General features: G+C 47.8%; 1 protein-coding gene across 1 annotated transcript in view; it reads left to right on the plus strand.

Annotated features, from left to right (window-relative positions):
- Positions 1 to 2,970: 2,970 nt before the first annotated feature.
- ILK (integrin linked kinase) overlaps positions 2,971 to 18,575 on the plus strand; it is a 35,578-nt gene continuing 19,973 nt past the window's right edge. Inside the window, exons 1-4 of the mRNA XM_040339915.1 lie at positions 2,971 to 3,075; positions 13,585 to 13,709; positions 13,794 to 13,959; positions 14,562 to 14,657. Coding sequence (XP_040195849.1) covers positions 13,621 to 13,709; positions 13,794 to 13,959; positions 14,562 to 14,657 — 351 coding nt within the window. The 5' untranslated portion in view covers positions 2,971 to 3,075; positions 13,585 to 13,620. The remainder of the gene's footprint in view (positions 3,076 to 13,584; positions 13,710 to 13,793; positions 13,960 to 14,561; positions 14,658 to 18,575) is intronic.

The raw sequence follows: 18,575 nt of genomic DNA on the forward strand, positions 1-18,575 counted from the left end.
ATGGAAGGTCCCAGTTCTTGGTTATATACCTGAATCCTCCATGGAAGGTCCCAGTTCTTAATTATCTACCTGAATTCCACATGGAAGGTCCCAGTTCTTGATTATATACCTGAATCCCCCATGGAAGGTCCCCCTTTTTGAAGATGTACCCTGTTCTTCTCAATTATCTACCTGAATCCCCCAGCCTATCCCAATTAATTATCTACCTGAATTCCACATGGAAGGTCCCAGTTCTTGATTATATACCTAAATCCTCCACGGAAGGTCCCAGTTCCTAATTATGTACCTGAATTCCACATGGAAGGTCCCAGTTCTTGATTATATACCTGAATCCTTCATGGAAGATCCCAATTCTCAATTATCGACCTGAATTCCACATGGAAGGTCCCAGTTCTTGATTATATACCTAAATCCTTCATGGAAGGTCCCAGTTCTTAATTATGTGCCTGAATTCCACATGGAAGATCCCAGTTCTTGATTATATACCTAAATCCTACACGTAAGGTCCCAGTTCCTAATTATATACCTGAATTCCACATGGAAGGTCCCAGTTCTTGATTATATACCTAAATCCTCCATGGAGGTCCCAGTTCTTGATTATATACCTGAATCCTCCATGGAAGGTCCCAGTTCTTGATTATATACCTGAATTCCACATGGAAGGTCCCAGTTCTTAATTATGTGCCTGAATTCCACATGGAAGGTCCCAGTTCTTGATTATATACCTGAATCCTCCATGGAAGGTCCCCCTTTTTGAACATGTACCCTGTTCTTCTCAATTATCAACCTGAATCCCCCAGCCTATCCCAATGCTCTATCATTCACCCCCCCCCCCCTTCCAGTGGCCATTGCCTGTCATCAGCCTAAGTGTCCCCTGGCTGGTCCCCATTGTCTATTACAGACCCTGTTCCTTGTCACTTACCTCTCCCAACACTCCCTTTCCCTCATCTTTCACCCCCATAGCCGGTCCCCTTTCTCCGTGATCTGCCCCAATCCCATCCATGTCTTTATATTACAACATCCACTGTCAGGGCCGCCATCAGGGGGGTACAGGCAGTACACCTGTAAGGGGTCCGGAGGTTCCCAGATGGCAACCCCCCATTTTTTTATTTATTTTTTATTAAAAGGGACAATTTTGTTTTTTAGAGGTCCGGTGGTCCCCAGGGCCCCAGATGGCAACCACCACTTTATTTATTTATTTTTAAAAAAATATATATATTTTTTTTTTAATATATTTTTATGTTATTTTTCATTAACCACTTCCGGACCGCCGCATGTACATACTTCGGCAGAATGGCACGGACAGGCACATGTACGTACCTGTACGCGCTCTGCTTGACGTGGGTCGGGGGTCCGATCGGGACCCCCCCGGTACATGGAGCGGTTCCCGTGGCTTCAGGAGCGATCCGGGACGAGGGCACGGCTATTCGTTTCTAGCCGCCCCCTCGCGATCGCTCCCCGGAGCTGAAGAACAGGGAGAGCCGTATGTAAACACGGCTTCCCCATGCTTCACTGTGGCGGCTGCATCGATCGAGTGATCCCTTTTATAGGGAGACTCGATCGATGATGTCAGTCCTACAGCCACACCCCCCTACAGTTGTAAACACACACTAGGTCATGGGTGCTCAACCTGTGGCTCTCCAGCTGTTTCAGAACTACAATTCCCATGAGGCATTGCAAGCTACTGACTGTTACAAGCATGACTCCCAAAGGCAAAGGCATGATGGGACTTGAAGTTCTGCAACAGCTGGAGAGCCACAGGTTGAGCACCCATGCACTAGGTGAACCCTAAATGTTACAGCGCCCCCTGTGGTTAACTCCCAAACTGCAACTGTCATTTTCACAATAAACAATGCAATTTAAATGCATTTTTTGCTGTGAAAATGACAATGGTCCCAAAAATGTGTCAAAATTGTCCGAAGTGTCTGCCATAATGTCGCAGTCACGAAAAAAATCGCTGATCGCCGCCATTAGTTGTAAAAAAAAAAAATAATAATAAAACTATCCCCAATTTTGTAAACGCTATAAATTTTGCCCAAACCAATCGATAAACGCTTATTGCGATTTTTTTTACCAAAAATAGATAGAAGAATACGTATCGGCCTAAACTGAGGGAAAAAAAAATTATATATGTTTTTGGGGGATATTTATTATAGCAAAAAGTAAAAAATATTGATTTTTTTTCAAAATTGTCGCTCTATTTTTGTTTATAGCGCAAAATATAAAAACCGCAGAGGTGATCAAAGACCACCAAAAGAAAGCTCTATTTGTGGGGAAAAAAGGACGCCAATTTTGTTTGGGAGCCACGTCGCACGACCGCGCAATTGTCTGTTAAAGCGACGCAGTGCCGAATTGTAAAAACCCCTTGGGTCATTTAGCAGCATATTGGTCCGGTCCTTAAGTGGTTAAAGGGCCAATTTTTTTTTTAAGGGGTCCGGAGATTTCCAGGGCCCCGGATGACAACCCCCTTTTTTTTTATAAAAACAATCTTTTTTTTATATATTTTTTTATTTCTTTTATTTTTATATATATATATATATATATATATATATATATATATATATATTTTTTTTTTTTTATTAAAGGGCCCAGAGGTTTCTTTTTTTATTTAAAGATTGCAACCCCCCTTTTAAAAAAAAAAAATATATATATATCACCAGCCCATTTCAGCCATCTTGGTACTTCCCAGGCTCCCCCCCTCCAGGCTGTGTGAGATGGTACGGCCCCCTCACTGGGGTTACGTACCCTCGCTGTCTCTCTACACCTCCCTATATATGGTCAATGAGCTCAGCTGCCGTGCAGGACAACCCCAGCCAGGACTTCCAGCTGCTTATTGGCCGCTCACTCCCACAGGAACCGCCCCCCTTCATTCATCGGCTTCTTCTATTCTCATTGGTCTCAGTCCCCTAATTCCCGCCCCTCGCCCTCCGGTCATTGGATGTCTTTACGCTGGCCACGCCCTGCAGCGACACCCAGCCGGGGAATGTGACGTGGGTGTGTGGGAGCGCGCACGTAGTGGTGTAGGCGGGTGCGTGCACGGAGGGTGGAGGTGGAGAGGCGGCAGACCGGAGAGTGGTAATGCGGAGAGGAGAATGTGTGCGATGTATTATGGGTGGGGAATGTCTGTGTATATATACAGTGGGGGAGGGGAGGATATACTGTATATGACAGGCAGAGAGCCCCCTATGTACTATAGATGAGGGGGTCTCATGTGTACATACAGGGGGGTGTATATATAGTCTATGGGGGGAGGGGAATGTAAATTACAGAGAACACCCCCAATGTGCTATAGATGAGGGGAGGTATGTGTGTCCCCTCCCCCCTGTGTACTGTATGGGGGGGGGGTATAATGTGTCATCTGCAACCCCCCCCCCCTCCCCATATTGCTAACACCCCACTGACCTACCTATACCTACCATGTGTGATCGACCACTATCATCTCTGTATAGGGGGCCGATCGCCTGTCATCTGTCGCCCGTGCCCGCCTGTCATCTGTCGCCCGTGCCCGCCTGTCATCTGTCGCCCGTGCCCTCCTGTCATCTGTCGCCCGTGCCCGCCTGTCATCTGTCGCCCGTGCCCGCCTGTCATCTGTCGCCCGTGCCCGCCTGTTATCTGTCGCCTGCCCTCTCCCCACTGTGCCCGCCTGTCATCTGTCGCCCGTGCCCGCCTGTCATCTGTCGCCCGTGCCCGCCTGTCATCTGTCGCCCGTGCCCGCCTGTCATCTGTCGCCCGTGCCCGCCTGTCATCTGTCGCCCGTGCCCGCCTGTCATCTGTCGCCCGTGCCCGCCTGTCATCTGTCGCCCGTGCCCGCCTGTCATCTGTCGCCCGTGCCCGCCTGTCATCTGTCGCCCGTGCCCGCCTGTTATCTGTCGCCTGCCCTCTCCCCACTGTGCCCGCCTGTCATCTGTCGCCTGCCCTCTCCCCACTGTGCCCGCCTGTCATCTGTCGCCCGCCTGTCATCTGCTCCCCCCTGTGCCCGCCTGTTATCTGTCGCCTGCCCTCTCCCCACTGTGCCCGCCTGTCATCTGTCGCCCGCCTGTCGCCTGTGCCCGCCTGTTATCTGTCGCCTGCCCTCTCCCCACTGTGCCCGCCTGTTATCTGTCGCCTGCCCTCTCCCCACTGTGCCCGCCTGTCATCTGTCGCCCGTGCCCGCCTGTCATCTGTCGCCCGTGCCCGCCTGTCATCTGTCGCCCGTGCCCGCCTGTCATCTGTCGCCCGTGCCCGCCTGTTATCTGTCGCCTGCCCTCTCCCCACTGTGCCCGCCTGTCATCTGTCGCCTGCCCTCTCCCCACTGTGCCCGCCTGTCATCTGTCGCCCGCCTGTCATCTGCTCCCCCCTGTGCCCGCCTGTTATCTGTCGCCTGCCCTCTCCCCACTGTGCCCGCCTGTCATCTGTCGCCCGCCTGTCGCCTGTGCCCGCCTGTTATCTGTCGCCTGCCCTCTCCCCACTGTGCCCGCCTGTTATCTGTCGCCTGGCGTCTCCCCCCTGTGCCCGCCTGTCATCTGTCGCCCGTGCCCGCCTGTCATCTGTCGCCCGTGCCCGCCTGTCATCTGTCGCCCGTGCCCGCCTGTCATCTGTCGCCTGCCCTCTCCCCACTGTGCCCGCCTGTCATCTGTCGCCTGCCCTCTCCCCACTGTGCCCGCCTGTCATCTGTCGCCCGTGCCCGCCTGTTATCTGTCGCCTGCCCTCTCCCCACTGTGCCCGCCTGTCATCTGTCGCCCGCCTGTCGCCTGTGCCCGCCTGTTATCTGTCGCCTGCCCTCTCCCCACTGTGCCCGCCTGTTATCTGTCGCCTGCCCTCTCCCCACTGTGCCCGCCTGTCATCTGTCGCCCGCCTGTCATCTGCTCCCCCCTGTGCCCGCCTGTCATCTGTTGCCTGCCTTTTCCCCACTGTGCCCGCTTGTCATCTGTCGCCTGCCCTCTCCCCACTGTGCCAGCCTGTGATCTGTCGCCCGCCTGTGCCCGCCTGTCATCTGTCGCCTGTTCCCTCCTGTCATCTGTCGCCTGTTCCCTCCTGTCATCTGTCGCCTGTTCCCTCCTGTCATCTGTCGCCTGCCCTCTCTCCACTGTGCCCGCCTGTCATCTGTCGCCTGCCCTCTCCCCACTGTGCCCACCTGTCGCCTGCCCTCTCCCCACTGTGCCTGCCTGTCATCTGCCCTCTCCCCACTGTGCCCACCCTCTCCCCACTGTGCCCGCCTGTCATCTGTCGCCTGCCCTCTCCCCACTGTGCCCACCTGTCGCCTGCCCTCTCCCCACTGTGCCTGCCTGTCATCTGCCCTCTCCCCACTGTGCCCACCCTCTCCCCACTGTGCCCGCCTGTCATCTGCTCCCCCCCTGTGCCTGCCTTCCCCCCTGTGCCTGACTGTCATCTTTCACATGCCTCCGCCTGTCACCTATCGCACCCCCCCCCCCCCTGTGCCCAACTGTTATCTGCCATCTCCCTGATCTGCCTATCCATTTTCTGTATGATTTCCCTATCTTTTCATCTGTATCTTATCTGACCTGTCCTCATATCACCTGTCACCTGCCTGATCTGTCTTCTGGTCATTTATCATCCGTTATCTGTCTGATTTCTCTACTTCTCATGTGTCGTCTCTTTACCTGTCATTTGTCCAATCTCTCATCTCTCATCTGTCTGATCTCTCATCTCTCATCTGTCTGATCTCTGATCTCTCATCTGTCTGATCTCTCATCTGTCTGATCTCTCATCTGTCTGATTTCTGATCTCTCATCTGTCTGATCTCTGATCTCTCATCTGTCTGATCTCTCATCTCTCATCTGTCTGATCTCTCATCTGTCTGATCTCTCATCTGTCTGATCTCTCATCTGTCTGATCTCTCATCTGTCTGATCTCTCATCTGTCTGATCTCTGATCTCTCATCTCTCTGATCTCTCTGATCTCTCTCATCCCTCATCTGTCTGATCTCTCATCTCTCTCATCTCTCATCTGTCTGATCTCTCATCTCTCTCATCTGTCTGATCTCTCATCTCTCTCATCTCTCTCATCTGTCTGATCCCTCATCTCTCTCATCTCTCATCTGTCTGATCTCTCATCTCTCTCATCTCTCTCATCTGTCTGATCCCTCATCTCTCTCATCTCTCATCTGTCTGATCTCTCATCTCTCTCATCTCTCATCTGTCTGATCTCTCATCTCTCTCATCTCTCTCATCTGTCTGATCTCTCTCATCTCTCTCATCTCTCATCTGTCTGATCTCTCATCTCTCTCATCTCTCTCATCTCTCTCATCTCTCATCTGTCTGATCTCTCATCTCTCTCATCTCTCTCATCTCTCTCATCTCTCATCTGTCTGATCTCTCATCTCTCATCTGTCTGATCTCTCATCTGTCTGATCTCTCATCTGTCTGATTTCTGATCTCTCATCTGTCTGATCTCTGATCTCTCATCTGTCTGATCTCTCATCTCTCATCTGTCTGATCTCTCATCTGTCTGATCTCTCATCTGTCTGATCTCTCATCTGTCTGATCTCTGATCTCTCATCTCTCTGATCTCTCTGATCTCTCTCATCCCTCATCTGTCTGATCTCTCATCTCTCTCATCTCTCATCTGTCTGATCTCTCATCTCTCTCATCTGTCTGATCTCTCATCTCTCTCATCTCTCTCATCTGTCTGATCCCTCATCTCTCTCATCTCTCATCTGTCTGATCTCTCATCTCTCTCATCTCTCTCATCTGTCTGATCTCTCTCATCTCTCTCATCTCTCATCTGTCTGATCTCTCATCTCTCTCATCTCTCTCATCTCTCTCATCTCTCTCATCTCTCTCATCTCTCTCATCTCTCTCATCTCTCATCTGTCTGATCTCTCATCTCTCATCTGTCTGATCTCTCATCTGTCTGATCTCTCGTCTCTCATCTGTCTGATCTCTCATCTGTCTGATCTCTCATCTGTCTGATCTCTCATCTGTCTGATCTCTCATCTGTCTGATCTCTCATCTGTCTGATCTCTCATCTGTCTGATCTCTCATCTGTCTGATCTCTCGTCTCTCATCTGTCTGATCTCTCATCTGTCTGATCTCTCATCTCTCTCATCTCTCTGATCTCTCTGATCTCTCTGATCTCTCTCATCTCTCTCATCTCTCTCATCCCTCATCTGTCTGATCTCTCATCTCTCTCATCTGTCTGATCCCTCATCTCTCTCATCTCTCTCATCTCTCTCATCTCTCTCATCTCTCTCATCTCTCATCTGTCTGATCGGTTACCTGTCTGTCTGATCTCTCATCTCTCATCTGTCTGATCTTTCTATCTTTCATCGAAGTCATGTCTGATTTGTCTAATGTCACCTTCCTGATCTGTCTACAACTCATCTGTCACCTCCCCAATGTGTCTGCCCAATATCAGTCACCTGCCTTTCTCATCTCTCTGTCCATCACCTGTCTGATTTCTCTACCTTCTGTCTATAAGGCCACCTGCCTGCTGAACGCCCCTCTATGCTCTGTTGTCACCTGTCTGATCTGTCTATAAATATCACGATTCTTGCAGCGTAACATCATCTTTCACATTATAAAATTGGGATAACTTTATTGTTTTAGTTATTAGTTAAAAAATTGAGCTTGCCAATACCGTGTGACATAAAATATTGCAACGTGCGGCGATTTTATTCTCTAGGGTCTCTGCTAAAAATAATATATGTATTTATTATATGTGTGTTTGGGGGGGTACCAAGTAATTTTCTAGCAAAAAATACAGGCCCAGATTCACGTAGGAGATACGCCGTCGTATCTCTGAGTCTGAGGCGTCGTATCCTGGCGCCTGATTCAAAGAATCAGATACGCCAGAATTTCTCTAAGATACGACCGGCGTAAGTCTCCTACGCCGTCGTATCTTAGCTGCATATTTACGCTGGCCGCTAGGGGCGTGTACGCTGATTTACGCCTAGAATATGTAAATCAGCTAGATACGCCAATTCACAAACGTACGCCCGGCCGACGCAGTAGAGATACGCCGTTTACGTAAGGCTTTTCCCGGCGTAAAGTTACCCCTGCTATATGAGGCGCAGCCAATGTTAAGTATGGACGTCGGGCCAGCGTCGATTACGTCGTTGTGTAAGTCGTTCGCAAATAGGGCTGGGCGTCATTTACGTTCACGTCGAAAGCATTGGCTTTTTGCGGGTTAATTTGGAGCATGCGCACTGGGATACTTTCACGGACGGCGCATGCGTCATTTACATGGGGTCACTAGAAATTAACATAAAACACGCCCACATGTTCCATATTTGAATTAGGCGGGCTTACGCCGGCCTATTTACGCTACACCGCCGCAACTTTGCTTTGAGAATACGGCACTTGCCTGTCAAAGTTGCGGAGGCGTAGTGTAAATAGGATACGTTACGCCCGCTCACAAATACGCGCTCCCTACCTGAATCTGGGCCACAGATTTTACCTTTGTGACAAACAAGTGTCAGAATTGTTTTTAGACTTTTAAGTGGTTAAACTTCTCTTATTTACAGACCAAGGTTCATTCCTTTGATCTAGGGGATCATTCACACCACAAAACACACTCCAGATCCGTTCCGGATGCGTTTCTGCATGTGTGTTTTTGGTGCATTTTTGATGCGTTTCTGGATGCATTCCAGGTGCTTTTTTTTTTTTTTCTTCTTTCCAGCTCCCCCCCCCCACTATACCAGGATCCAGGACGTTTTTTGATCTGTTTTACTGCATTCCAGTACAGGAAAAATGAAGCATGTTCTACTTGTTTGTTTTTTTTCCTCTGGAACTGACCACAGTGGTGTGAACTATGCCACTGGAAACCATAGAACTAACTTTCCATGCGTTTTTGATGCGTAACAAAACCCCACTGGACTGCATGTGGTGTGAACCAGTGACTTGTCCTTAAGGTTCCCCTAACAGGGAAGTTCCTTCAAGGACTGCGCAGGCGCAAACTTGCCGACGGAAATCTCCGAACCTCGCCCGGCATCCAGGCTCATTCTTTAACATCCCCGTGGATTGGAGGATGTTAAAAAAAGAGCCAGGAGGCCGAGCGAGCGGAGCGAGGACGTGAGGCCGACTGGCCACTTTCCTCGAAATCCACGTCGCCCTGGATGCCGGCCAAGGTTCGGAGATTTCCGTCAGCAAGTTTGCGTCTGCGCCAGGGTTTGACAAATTTGCTTGGAATCTAGGAGCCAGCTAAAAAAGTTAGGAGCCAGAAAACGCGGCCCGTCCCGACGAGCTCGCACGCAGAAGCGAACACATACGTGAGCAGCGCCCGCATATGAAAACGGTGTTCAAACCACACATGTGAGGTATCGCCGCGATCGTTAGAGTGAGAGCAATAATTCTAGCACTAGACCTCCTCTGTAACTCAAAACATGCAACCTGTAGATTTTTTTAAATGTCGCCTATGAAGATTTTAAAGGGTAAAAGTTTGTCGGCATTCCACGAGCGGACGCAATTTTGAAGCGTGACATGTTGGGTATGAATTTACTCGGCGTAACATTATCTTTCATAACATTAAAAAAAATGGGGATAACTTTACTGTTGTCTTATTTTTTTAATTAAAAAAAGTGTAATTTTTTTCCCAAAAAAAGTGCGATTGTAAGACTGCTGCGCAAATACGGCGTGACAGAAAGTATTGCAACGATCGCCATTTTATTCTCCAGGGTGTTAGGATAAAAAATATATATAATGTTTGGGGGTTCTAATTAGAGGGAAGAAGATGGCAGTGAAAATAGTGAAACATTACATTAGAATTGCTGTTTAACTTGTAATGCTTAACTTGTAATACCAACGGCCACCACCAGATGGCGCCAGGACACAATTTCTAGTCGCCATGGCGACCTGGCGCCCGGGATTTGTCGAGCCCTGGCCTGCGCAGTCCTTAAAGGGACTTTCACGATAGCCGGAACCATATCGGCAGATCACCGGCCCTAAAAGAACGAAGTGTTACAATGTTTCTCTTTATCTCCGCCTAGGGCGATTGTGTGATAAACTTGGCAGGCTGCCTGCTTTTTTTTTTTTGGCAGCTGTGAGCAGAGAACGGCTCCGGACTGAATGAAGGAAATGCTGTTTTAAGATTGTGAGGGGGAGGGGGGAGGGGGGGATGCATGGCGATCTCAATTCTTTAACGATTAATCGTTATTATTATTATTATTATTATTATTATTAGTAACCTAACCTCCTATCACTTGCCTGATCTGCCGGCCTATCACCTGTCTGTCATGTCTGGCTACATGTCACATGTCTGCTCTTTTTACCCATCACCTGTCACTTATCTGTCTGACTCGCTTGTTTACTATCTGATCTGTCTACCTATCATTTGTCCTATATAGAACACTGAGCCAGTCTCTGTACCAGAGGAGCTTACACTCTAATGTCTCCCCACAGTCACACACTATTATTATTATTATTATTATTATTATTATTATTATACATGTATATAGCTCTGACATATACCAGAGCGCTGTACAGAGATCACTGAGCCAGTCACATCAGTCTCTGTACCAGAGGAGCTTACACTCTAATGTCTCCCCACAGTCACACACTGGCCCGGATTCAGATACAATTGTGTATCTATCGGCGGGCGTAACGTATCTCAGATACGTTACGCCGCCGTAAATTAGGGCGCAAGTTCCATATTCAGAAAGAACTTGCGCCCTAAGTTAAGGCGGCGTAGCGTATGTGGTCCGGCGTAAGCCCGCGGAATTCAAATTCTCCATGCAGTGGGCGTGTTGTATGGTAATGATGGCTGACCCCACGTAAATGACGTTTTTGGCTAACGGTGCATGCGCCATCCGTGAACGTATCCCAGTGCGCATGCTCCAAATTAACCCACAAAAAGCCAATGCTTGAATGAATGAATGAATGAATGAAAACTTATATAGCGCAACACATGCGAACTTAATCGCCTCTGGGCGCTTGTTGTTCCTGTCTCCTTTGGTATCAAAAGAGATGAGTCTTGATCTTTCTCCTGAACGTCAAGTGGTTCTCCTCCAACCGAATGCTGGTTGGTAAAGCGTTCCATAGTCTAGGCCCTTGGACCGCAAATCTCCTTTCTCCTTTGGACTTGTAGTTGCTTTCGACGTGAACGTAAATTGCGCCCAGCCCTATTCGCGAAAGACTTGCGCAATAGACGTAATCAACGGAAAATTCGACGCTGGCCCGACGTCCATACTTAACGTAGGATACGCCTCATATAGCAGGGGTAACTTTACGGCGGAAAAAGCCTAACGTAAACGATGTAAGAAAATGCGCCGGGCGGACATACGTTTCTTAATCGGCGTATCTACCTAATTTGCTTATTCCTCGCGTAAATCTACGGAAGCGCCACCTAGCGGCCAGCGTAAATATGCAGCCTAAGATACGACGGTGTAAGAGACTTACGCCGGTTGGATCTTAGGGAAATCTATGCGTAACTGATTCTACGAATCAGGCGCAGATATACGACCCCGCACACTCAGAGTTACGACGGCGTATCCGAAGATACGCTGTCGTAACTCCTATCTGAATCCGGGCTACTATTATTATTATTATTATTATTATTATTATACATTTATATAGCTCTGACATATATCAGAGCGCTGTATCACTGAGCCAGTCACATCAGTCTCTGTACCAGAGGAGCTTACACTCCAATGTCCCCCTCAGTCACACACTATTATTATTATTATACATTTATATAGCTCTGACATATACCAGAGCGCTGTACAGAGAACACCGAGCCAGTCTCATCAGTCGCTGTACCAGAGGAGCTTACACTCTAATGTCTCCCCCACAGTCACACACTATTAATAATAATGTGTGACTGAGGGGGACATTAGAGTGTAAGCTCCTCTGGTACAGTGACTGATGTGACTGGCTGTGTTCTCTGTACAGCGCTGCAGTATATGTCGGAGCTATATAAATGTATAATAATAATATTATTATACATTTATATAGCTCTGACATATACCGCAGTGCTGTACAGTGAGCACCAATCCATTCACATCAGTCTCTGTATCAGAGGAGCTTACACTCTAATGTCCTACACAGTCACACTATTAATAATAGTGTGGCTGTGGGGGGGGGGGGGACATTAGAGTGTAAGCTCTGTAAGAAAATATATATATATATATATATATATATATTCATGTTTGTGTGTTCCAAGTCATTTTATATTTTAAATAGTTATTTTTTTTACTTGTAAGCAACAATTGTCAGAAAAGGTTTGGTCTTCAAATGGTTAAACTTCCTTGTATACATGCCAGAGTTCTTTCCTTTGATCAAAGAACAAAAAGATACTTTGTTTCTACTTATTAGTTGTAATAAAACTTGGCAGGCTGCCTGGATTTTGTTTTTCCAGCTGTGAGAACTCTCTGCACTTGTTGGAAACAGGGCCGTCTTTAATGTTGATTGGACCCTGGGCAAAAAAAATCTTGGGGCCCCTCCCCCATGCAATTTACTGTATTAGATCAGGCAGTGATTGCGCTTGGTTGCCAGAGGTTACATCATATCATTACCACTTACCGACTGGTTGCTAGAGGTTACAGCACACATTACGGCTCACTGATTAGTTGCTAGAGGTTACAGCACATGATTTCTTGTTGATTGGTTGCTAGAGATTACTGTACAGTAATACTGCTCACTGATTGGTTGCTAGAGGTTACAGCACATCATCTCTACACTGCAGAGGGGAATGATATGAATATGAATGTCACCCTCATTTACATATAAATACCACCTTCATTTACATATGAAAACAGCATTCATTTACATATGAAAACAGCATTCATTTACATATGAAAACAGCATTCATTTACATATGAAAACGGCATTCATTTACATATGAATAATGCATTTGTTTACACATGAATACTGTATTCATTTACATATGACTAGCGCGTTAATTTGCATATGACTAGCACATTTATGTGCATATGAATAGTACATTCATTTGCGTATGAATACCGCATCCATTTGCGTGTGGATGCCGCACCCATTTGCGTGTGGATGCCGCACCCATTTGCGTGTGGATGCCGCACCCATTTGCGTGTGGATGCCGCACCCATTTGCGTGTGGATGCCACCTTCATTTACATGTGAATGTCCGTTATTTACATGTAATCACAGGGTCTGCAGGTGAGTCATCTGTAGACCACAATAGGGCAGAGCTGGGCAGCATTAGTAGCAGCACTTCACACTGAGATATCGGGACACAGGACTAAAATTTCAAGGGACAAGGGAATTTAAACTGGCATAGTTGGCAAGTATGAGGCAGCTGCTTTGGGCCCCACAACAATGGCAGGGCCCAGAGCAGCTTCCCCTTTTTCCCTGCCTCAAATACGGCCCTGGTTAGAATGATCGTGACATGCTGTTTTGGGGATCGGGAAGGAAAAAGGGAAGCAATTTTGATTAACGATTAATCATACAGCTCTACCGTAGTGCTGTACAGAGAAGTCTGAGCCAGTCACTTCAATCTCTGTACCAGAGGAGCTTACACTCTAATATCCCCCCTCCGTCACACACTATTATGATATATTTGTATAGCTCTGACATATACCACAGCGCTGTACAGAGATTTCTAGCTCAGCCTGTACATAGCACAATACATCCGTTTCTCACACGGGCCTTTTATGTCCTTATTTTTGTCCCCTCAGAATCGGTGGACAGCTAGCTGTTAGGGACTCGCCATCATGGATGACATTTTCACGCAGTGCCGGGAAGGGAACGCGGTGGCGGTACGCTTGTGGTTGGATAATACGGAGAATGACTTGAACCAGGGGTGAGTGACTCTTCATCGGTATGTATGACTATTTCTTTTTTTCACTTGGTTTACCCGCTAACTCCCTGCACCCTTCTCTTCCAGAGATGACCACGGCTTCAGCCCCCTGCACTGGGCCTGTCGAGAGGGGCGCAGTAACATTGTGGACATGCTGATCATGAGAGGAGCGCGGATCAATGTCATGAACCGCGGGGATGACACGCCCCTCCACCTGGCTGCCAGCCACGGCCACCGGGACATTGTACAGAAGGTGAGTCGGTCATTGGATTGTTGTGGGTCTGCCGTGGCTGAGACATAAAATGTACAATAGAAGGGGTAACTGTCAGCGCAAGTACAGAATGCATATATAAATTGGGATATAACTAGGGATGTCCCGATACCGATACTAGTATCGGGACCGATACCAAGCATTTCCCGAGTGCTATGGGCATGTTCTTGCACTGTAGTATAGCTGATGGGACCCTTGTGCTTTTTTGGGGGGGGGTTCACTCTTGAAGGGGCAGCTGCTTTTGTGACAATCTCGGACTGGGGGCCACTGTCAATCAGGCAGGGCCAGTCAAAGGGGAGGTGTCAACGCGTGAGATCATGCCTTATCATGGCATACTTTTCACCCCAGGGGCACAAACTGACATCATGTTGAGGTTTGCGGCTGTGTCTATACTTCTTGTGGTGCTTTAGTGCAGCAATTTACTGTCAGTAGCAATCACTGGTGGTAAGTGATGTGTGTGCGATGATGGTGGAAGGTGATGGAAGATTGGTTGGCTCTGCATCCACCGGCTGGGGAGCTTAAGGTCACATGATGTGTATTGATGATGAGGACAATTCTTATTTTTTTTATTTTAATTTTTTCAGCTCATTCAGCAGAAGGCGGACGTCAATGCGGTTAACGAACATGGGAATTCTCCCCTGCACTATGCCTGTTTCTGGGGTCAGGACGAAGTCGCTGAGGTGTGTGACGGGTAGAACACTGCTGTGTCTGTAGAGAGATCCTGGGAGAAGCATGGGGATAATGGGGATAGCTATAATGATTGATCCTCGTAATATTCTATAGGTGCACCATCTATACTTAGGGGAGATGATCGGTTTCTATGCAGAGCTGCACCAGATTTTACACTCTCCAGTTTTAGTAACCCCCCCACCTCGGGTATACGTAGAACTCCGGGGGGCGTTATGTCATAATGTTGTCTATCTTAATATTATTATTATGGGAAAAGAGGGTTAAACATTGTGTTCTATGTGTACACACTGACACTGTATACTCAGAGTATTACCGGAGGAGGGAGGATTATATGTTATATATGTACACAGTATTGTCCTCCTGAGAACTCTTTGGAATGGAGAGTTTAATATTTGGAGGTATCCTGTGTACAGTTGTGCTCATAAGTTTACTTTTTTTTTTTAAAGTACCGTATTTATCGGCGTATAACACGCACAGGTGTATAATACGCACCCTAATATTAAGAGGGAGGTTTCAGGAAAAAAAAATCGACAGCATCCCGCACATGACACGGACCCCCCGCACATGACACGGACCCCCCCCCCCTCACAGCACACGGACCCCTACACAGCACACGGACCCCTGCACAGCACAGCTCATGGACCCCTGCACATGACACGGACCCCTCCCCCTGCACAGCACAGCTCATGGACCCCTCCTCACATGACACGGACCCCTCCTCACATGACACGGACCCCTCCTCACATGACACGGACCCCTCCTCACATGACACGGACCCCTCCTCACATGACACGGACCCCCTCCTCACATGACACGGACCCCCTCCTCACATGACACGGACCCCCTCCTCACATGACACGGACCCCCTCCTCACATGACACGGACCCCCTCCTCACATGACACGGACCCCCTCCTCACATGACACGGACCCCCTCCTCACATGACACGGACCCCCCCACACATCACATGGACCCCTACACAGCACTGCACAGCTCATGGACCCCTGCACATGACACGGACCCCCCCCTCAAATGACACGGACCCCCCCCCTCACAGCACACGGACCCCTACACAGCACTGCACAGCTCATGGACCCCCTCACATGACACGGACCCCTCCTCACATCACACGGACCCCCCCCTCACATCACACGGACCCCTGCACAGCACACGGACCCCTGCACAGCACACGGACCCCCGCACATCACATGGACCCCCTCACAGCTCTGCACATCACAGGGACCACCTGCACAGTTCACAGCCCCCTTTTATTTAAATCCCCCCCCCCCCACCCCTGCACTCCCAGGAAACCCACAGTCTCCTGGGACAGCATTGCCAGCCTACTCTGAAGTTGGGAGGATATCGCTGCCAGCCTCTTATTAGGCACTGCTCACCCTGTGTCGCTGTCATTGTAGAACAAAGCTTCTGTATACCTCAATTGACCGCTCTGTCACGGACCCAGTCATGTGACTCTCCTCTGCTGTTTCATTGATGGTCACATGACCGTTCTCTTCCTCCAATCAAAAGCTACACTCACGGAGGAGGCGGAGCGGGAGGAGGAGAGCGGCATTGCTTCAGGTATTGCAGGCTTCTGTTTATTCTGAGGGTGACACGAGAGGAGTGTTTTGTGATAGGGGACTGGCAGTGATGTTTTCTAAAGTTTATAAAGTGCCAGGAGAGGCGGGGCGGAAGGCCTGACACCCTTTCAATGGGTGGCACCCAGGGCGGACCGCCCGATCCCTGCCCCCGTTGGTAAAAAAAATGTATCGGTGTATAACACGGAGGGACGGTTTACCCTCTCTTTAAAGGGGAAAAAAGTGCGTGTTATACGCCGATAAATATGGTAATTAACCGATTAATCGAAACAATAATCGGCCAACTAATCGATTATGAAAATAGTCGTTAGTTGCAGCCCTAGAGTATATACAGTCTATATACCAATCCCTTCCCAGGAGTGCTCACTGAGTATATACAGTTGTGCTCATAAGTTTACATACCCTGGCAGAATTTATGATTTCTTGGCCATTTTTCAGAGAATATGAATGATAACACAAAAACTTTTCTTTCACTCCTGGTTAGTATTGGGCTGAAGCCATTTTATTATCAATCAACTGTGTTTACTCTTTTTAAATCATAATGGCAACAGAAAGGACCCAAATGACACTGATCAAAAGTTTACATACCCCGGTGATTTTAGCCTGATAACATGCACACAAGTTGACACAAAGGGGTTTGAATGGCTATTGAAGGTAACCATCCTCACCTGTGATCTGTTTGCTTGTAATGTGTGTGTGTGTGTGTGTGTGTGTGTGTGTGTGTGTGTGTGTGTGTATAAAAGGTCAATGAGTTTCTGGACTCCTGACAGACCCTTGCATCTTTCATCCAGTGCTGCACTGACGTTTCTGGAATCTGAGTCATGGGGAAAGCAAAAGAATTGTCAAAGGATCTGCGGGAAAAGGTAGTTGAACTGTATAAAACAGGAAAGGGATATAAAAAGATATCCAAGGAATTGAGAATTCCAATCAGCAGTGTTCAAACTCTAATCAAGAAGTGGAAAATGAGGGGTTCTGTTGAAACCAAACCACGGTCAGGTAGACCAACTAAAATTTCAGCCACAACTGCCAGGAAAATTGTTCGGGATGCAAAGAAAAACCTACAAATACCTTCAGGTGAAATACAGGACTCTCTGTGAAAACATGTGGTGTGGCTGTACAAGATGTACAATAAGGAGGCACTTGAAGAAAGATGGGCTGGATGGTCAAGTCGCCAGAAGAAAGTCATTACTACGCAAATGCCACAAAGTATTCGCTTACAATACGCCAAACAGCACAGAGACAAGCCTCAAACCTTCTGGCACAAAGTCATTTTGGTGTGATGAGACAAAAATTGAGCTTTTTGGCCACAACCATAAACACTACATTTTGGAGAGGAGTCAACAAGGCCTATGATGAAAGGTCCGCCATGCCTACTGTGAAACACGGAGGTGGATCGCTGATGTTCTGGGGATGTGTGAGCTACAAAGACACAGAAAATTTGGTCAAAACTGGCAAGATGAATGCAGAATGTTATCAGAAAATACTGGAGGAACATTTTATTCATCAGCCAGGAAGCTGTGCATGGGACGTACTTGGACATTCCAACATGACAATGATCCAAAACACAAGGCCAAGTCCACCTGTCATTGGCGACAGTGAATAAAGTGAAGGTTCTGGAGTGGCCATCTCAGTCTCCTGACCTCAATATCATTGAGCCCCTCTGGGGAGATCTCAAACGTGCCGTTCATGCGAGACAGCCCAAGAATTTACAGGAACTGGAGGCTTTTTACCAAGAGGAATGGGCAGCTTTACCATCTGAGAAGATAAAGAGCCTCATCCACAAATACCACAAAATACGTCAAGCTGTCATGGATGTTAAAGGGGGCAATACACGGTATTAAGAACTGGGGGTATGTAAACTTTTGATCAGGGTCATTTGAATAGTTTCTGTTGCCATTATGATATAAAAAGAGTAAACACAGTTGATTGATAAAAAATGGCTTCAGCCAAACACTAACCACAAGTGAAAGAAAAGTTTTTGTGTTTATTCATGTTCTCTAAAAAAAAATCATAAATTCTGCCCGGGTATGTAAACTTTTGAGCACAACTGTATACTCAGTGAGTAGTTCTGGAGAAGGATTGGTATATAGACTGTACTGTATATACTCTGTGATCATTCCTGGGAGGGGTTGGTATATAGACTGTATATACTCAGTGATCTTTCCTGGGAGGGGTTGGTATATAGACTGTATATACTCAGTGATCTTTCCTGGGAGATGTTGGTATATAGACTGTATATACTCGGTGATCTTTCCTGGGAGGGGTTGGTATATAGACTGTATATACTCGGTGATCTTTCCTGGGAGGGGTTGGT

The sequence above is a fragment of the Rana temporaria genome, chromosome 2, assembly GCF_905171775.1.
Source record: "Rana temporaria chromosome 2, aRanTem1.1, whole genome shotgun sequence".
In the NCBI taxonomy this organism is placed as follows: Eukaryota; Metazoa; Chordata; class Amphibia; order Anura; family Ranidae; genus Rana; species Rana temporaria.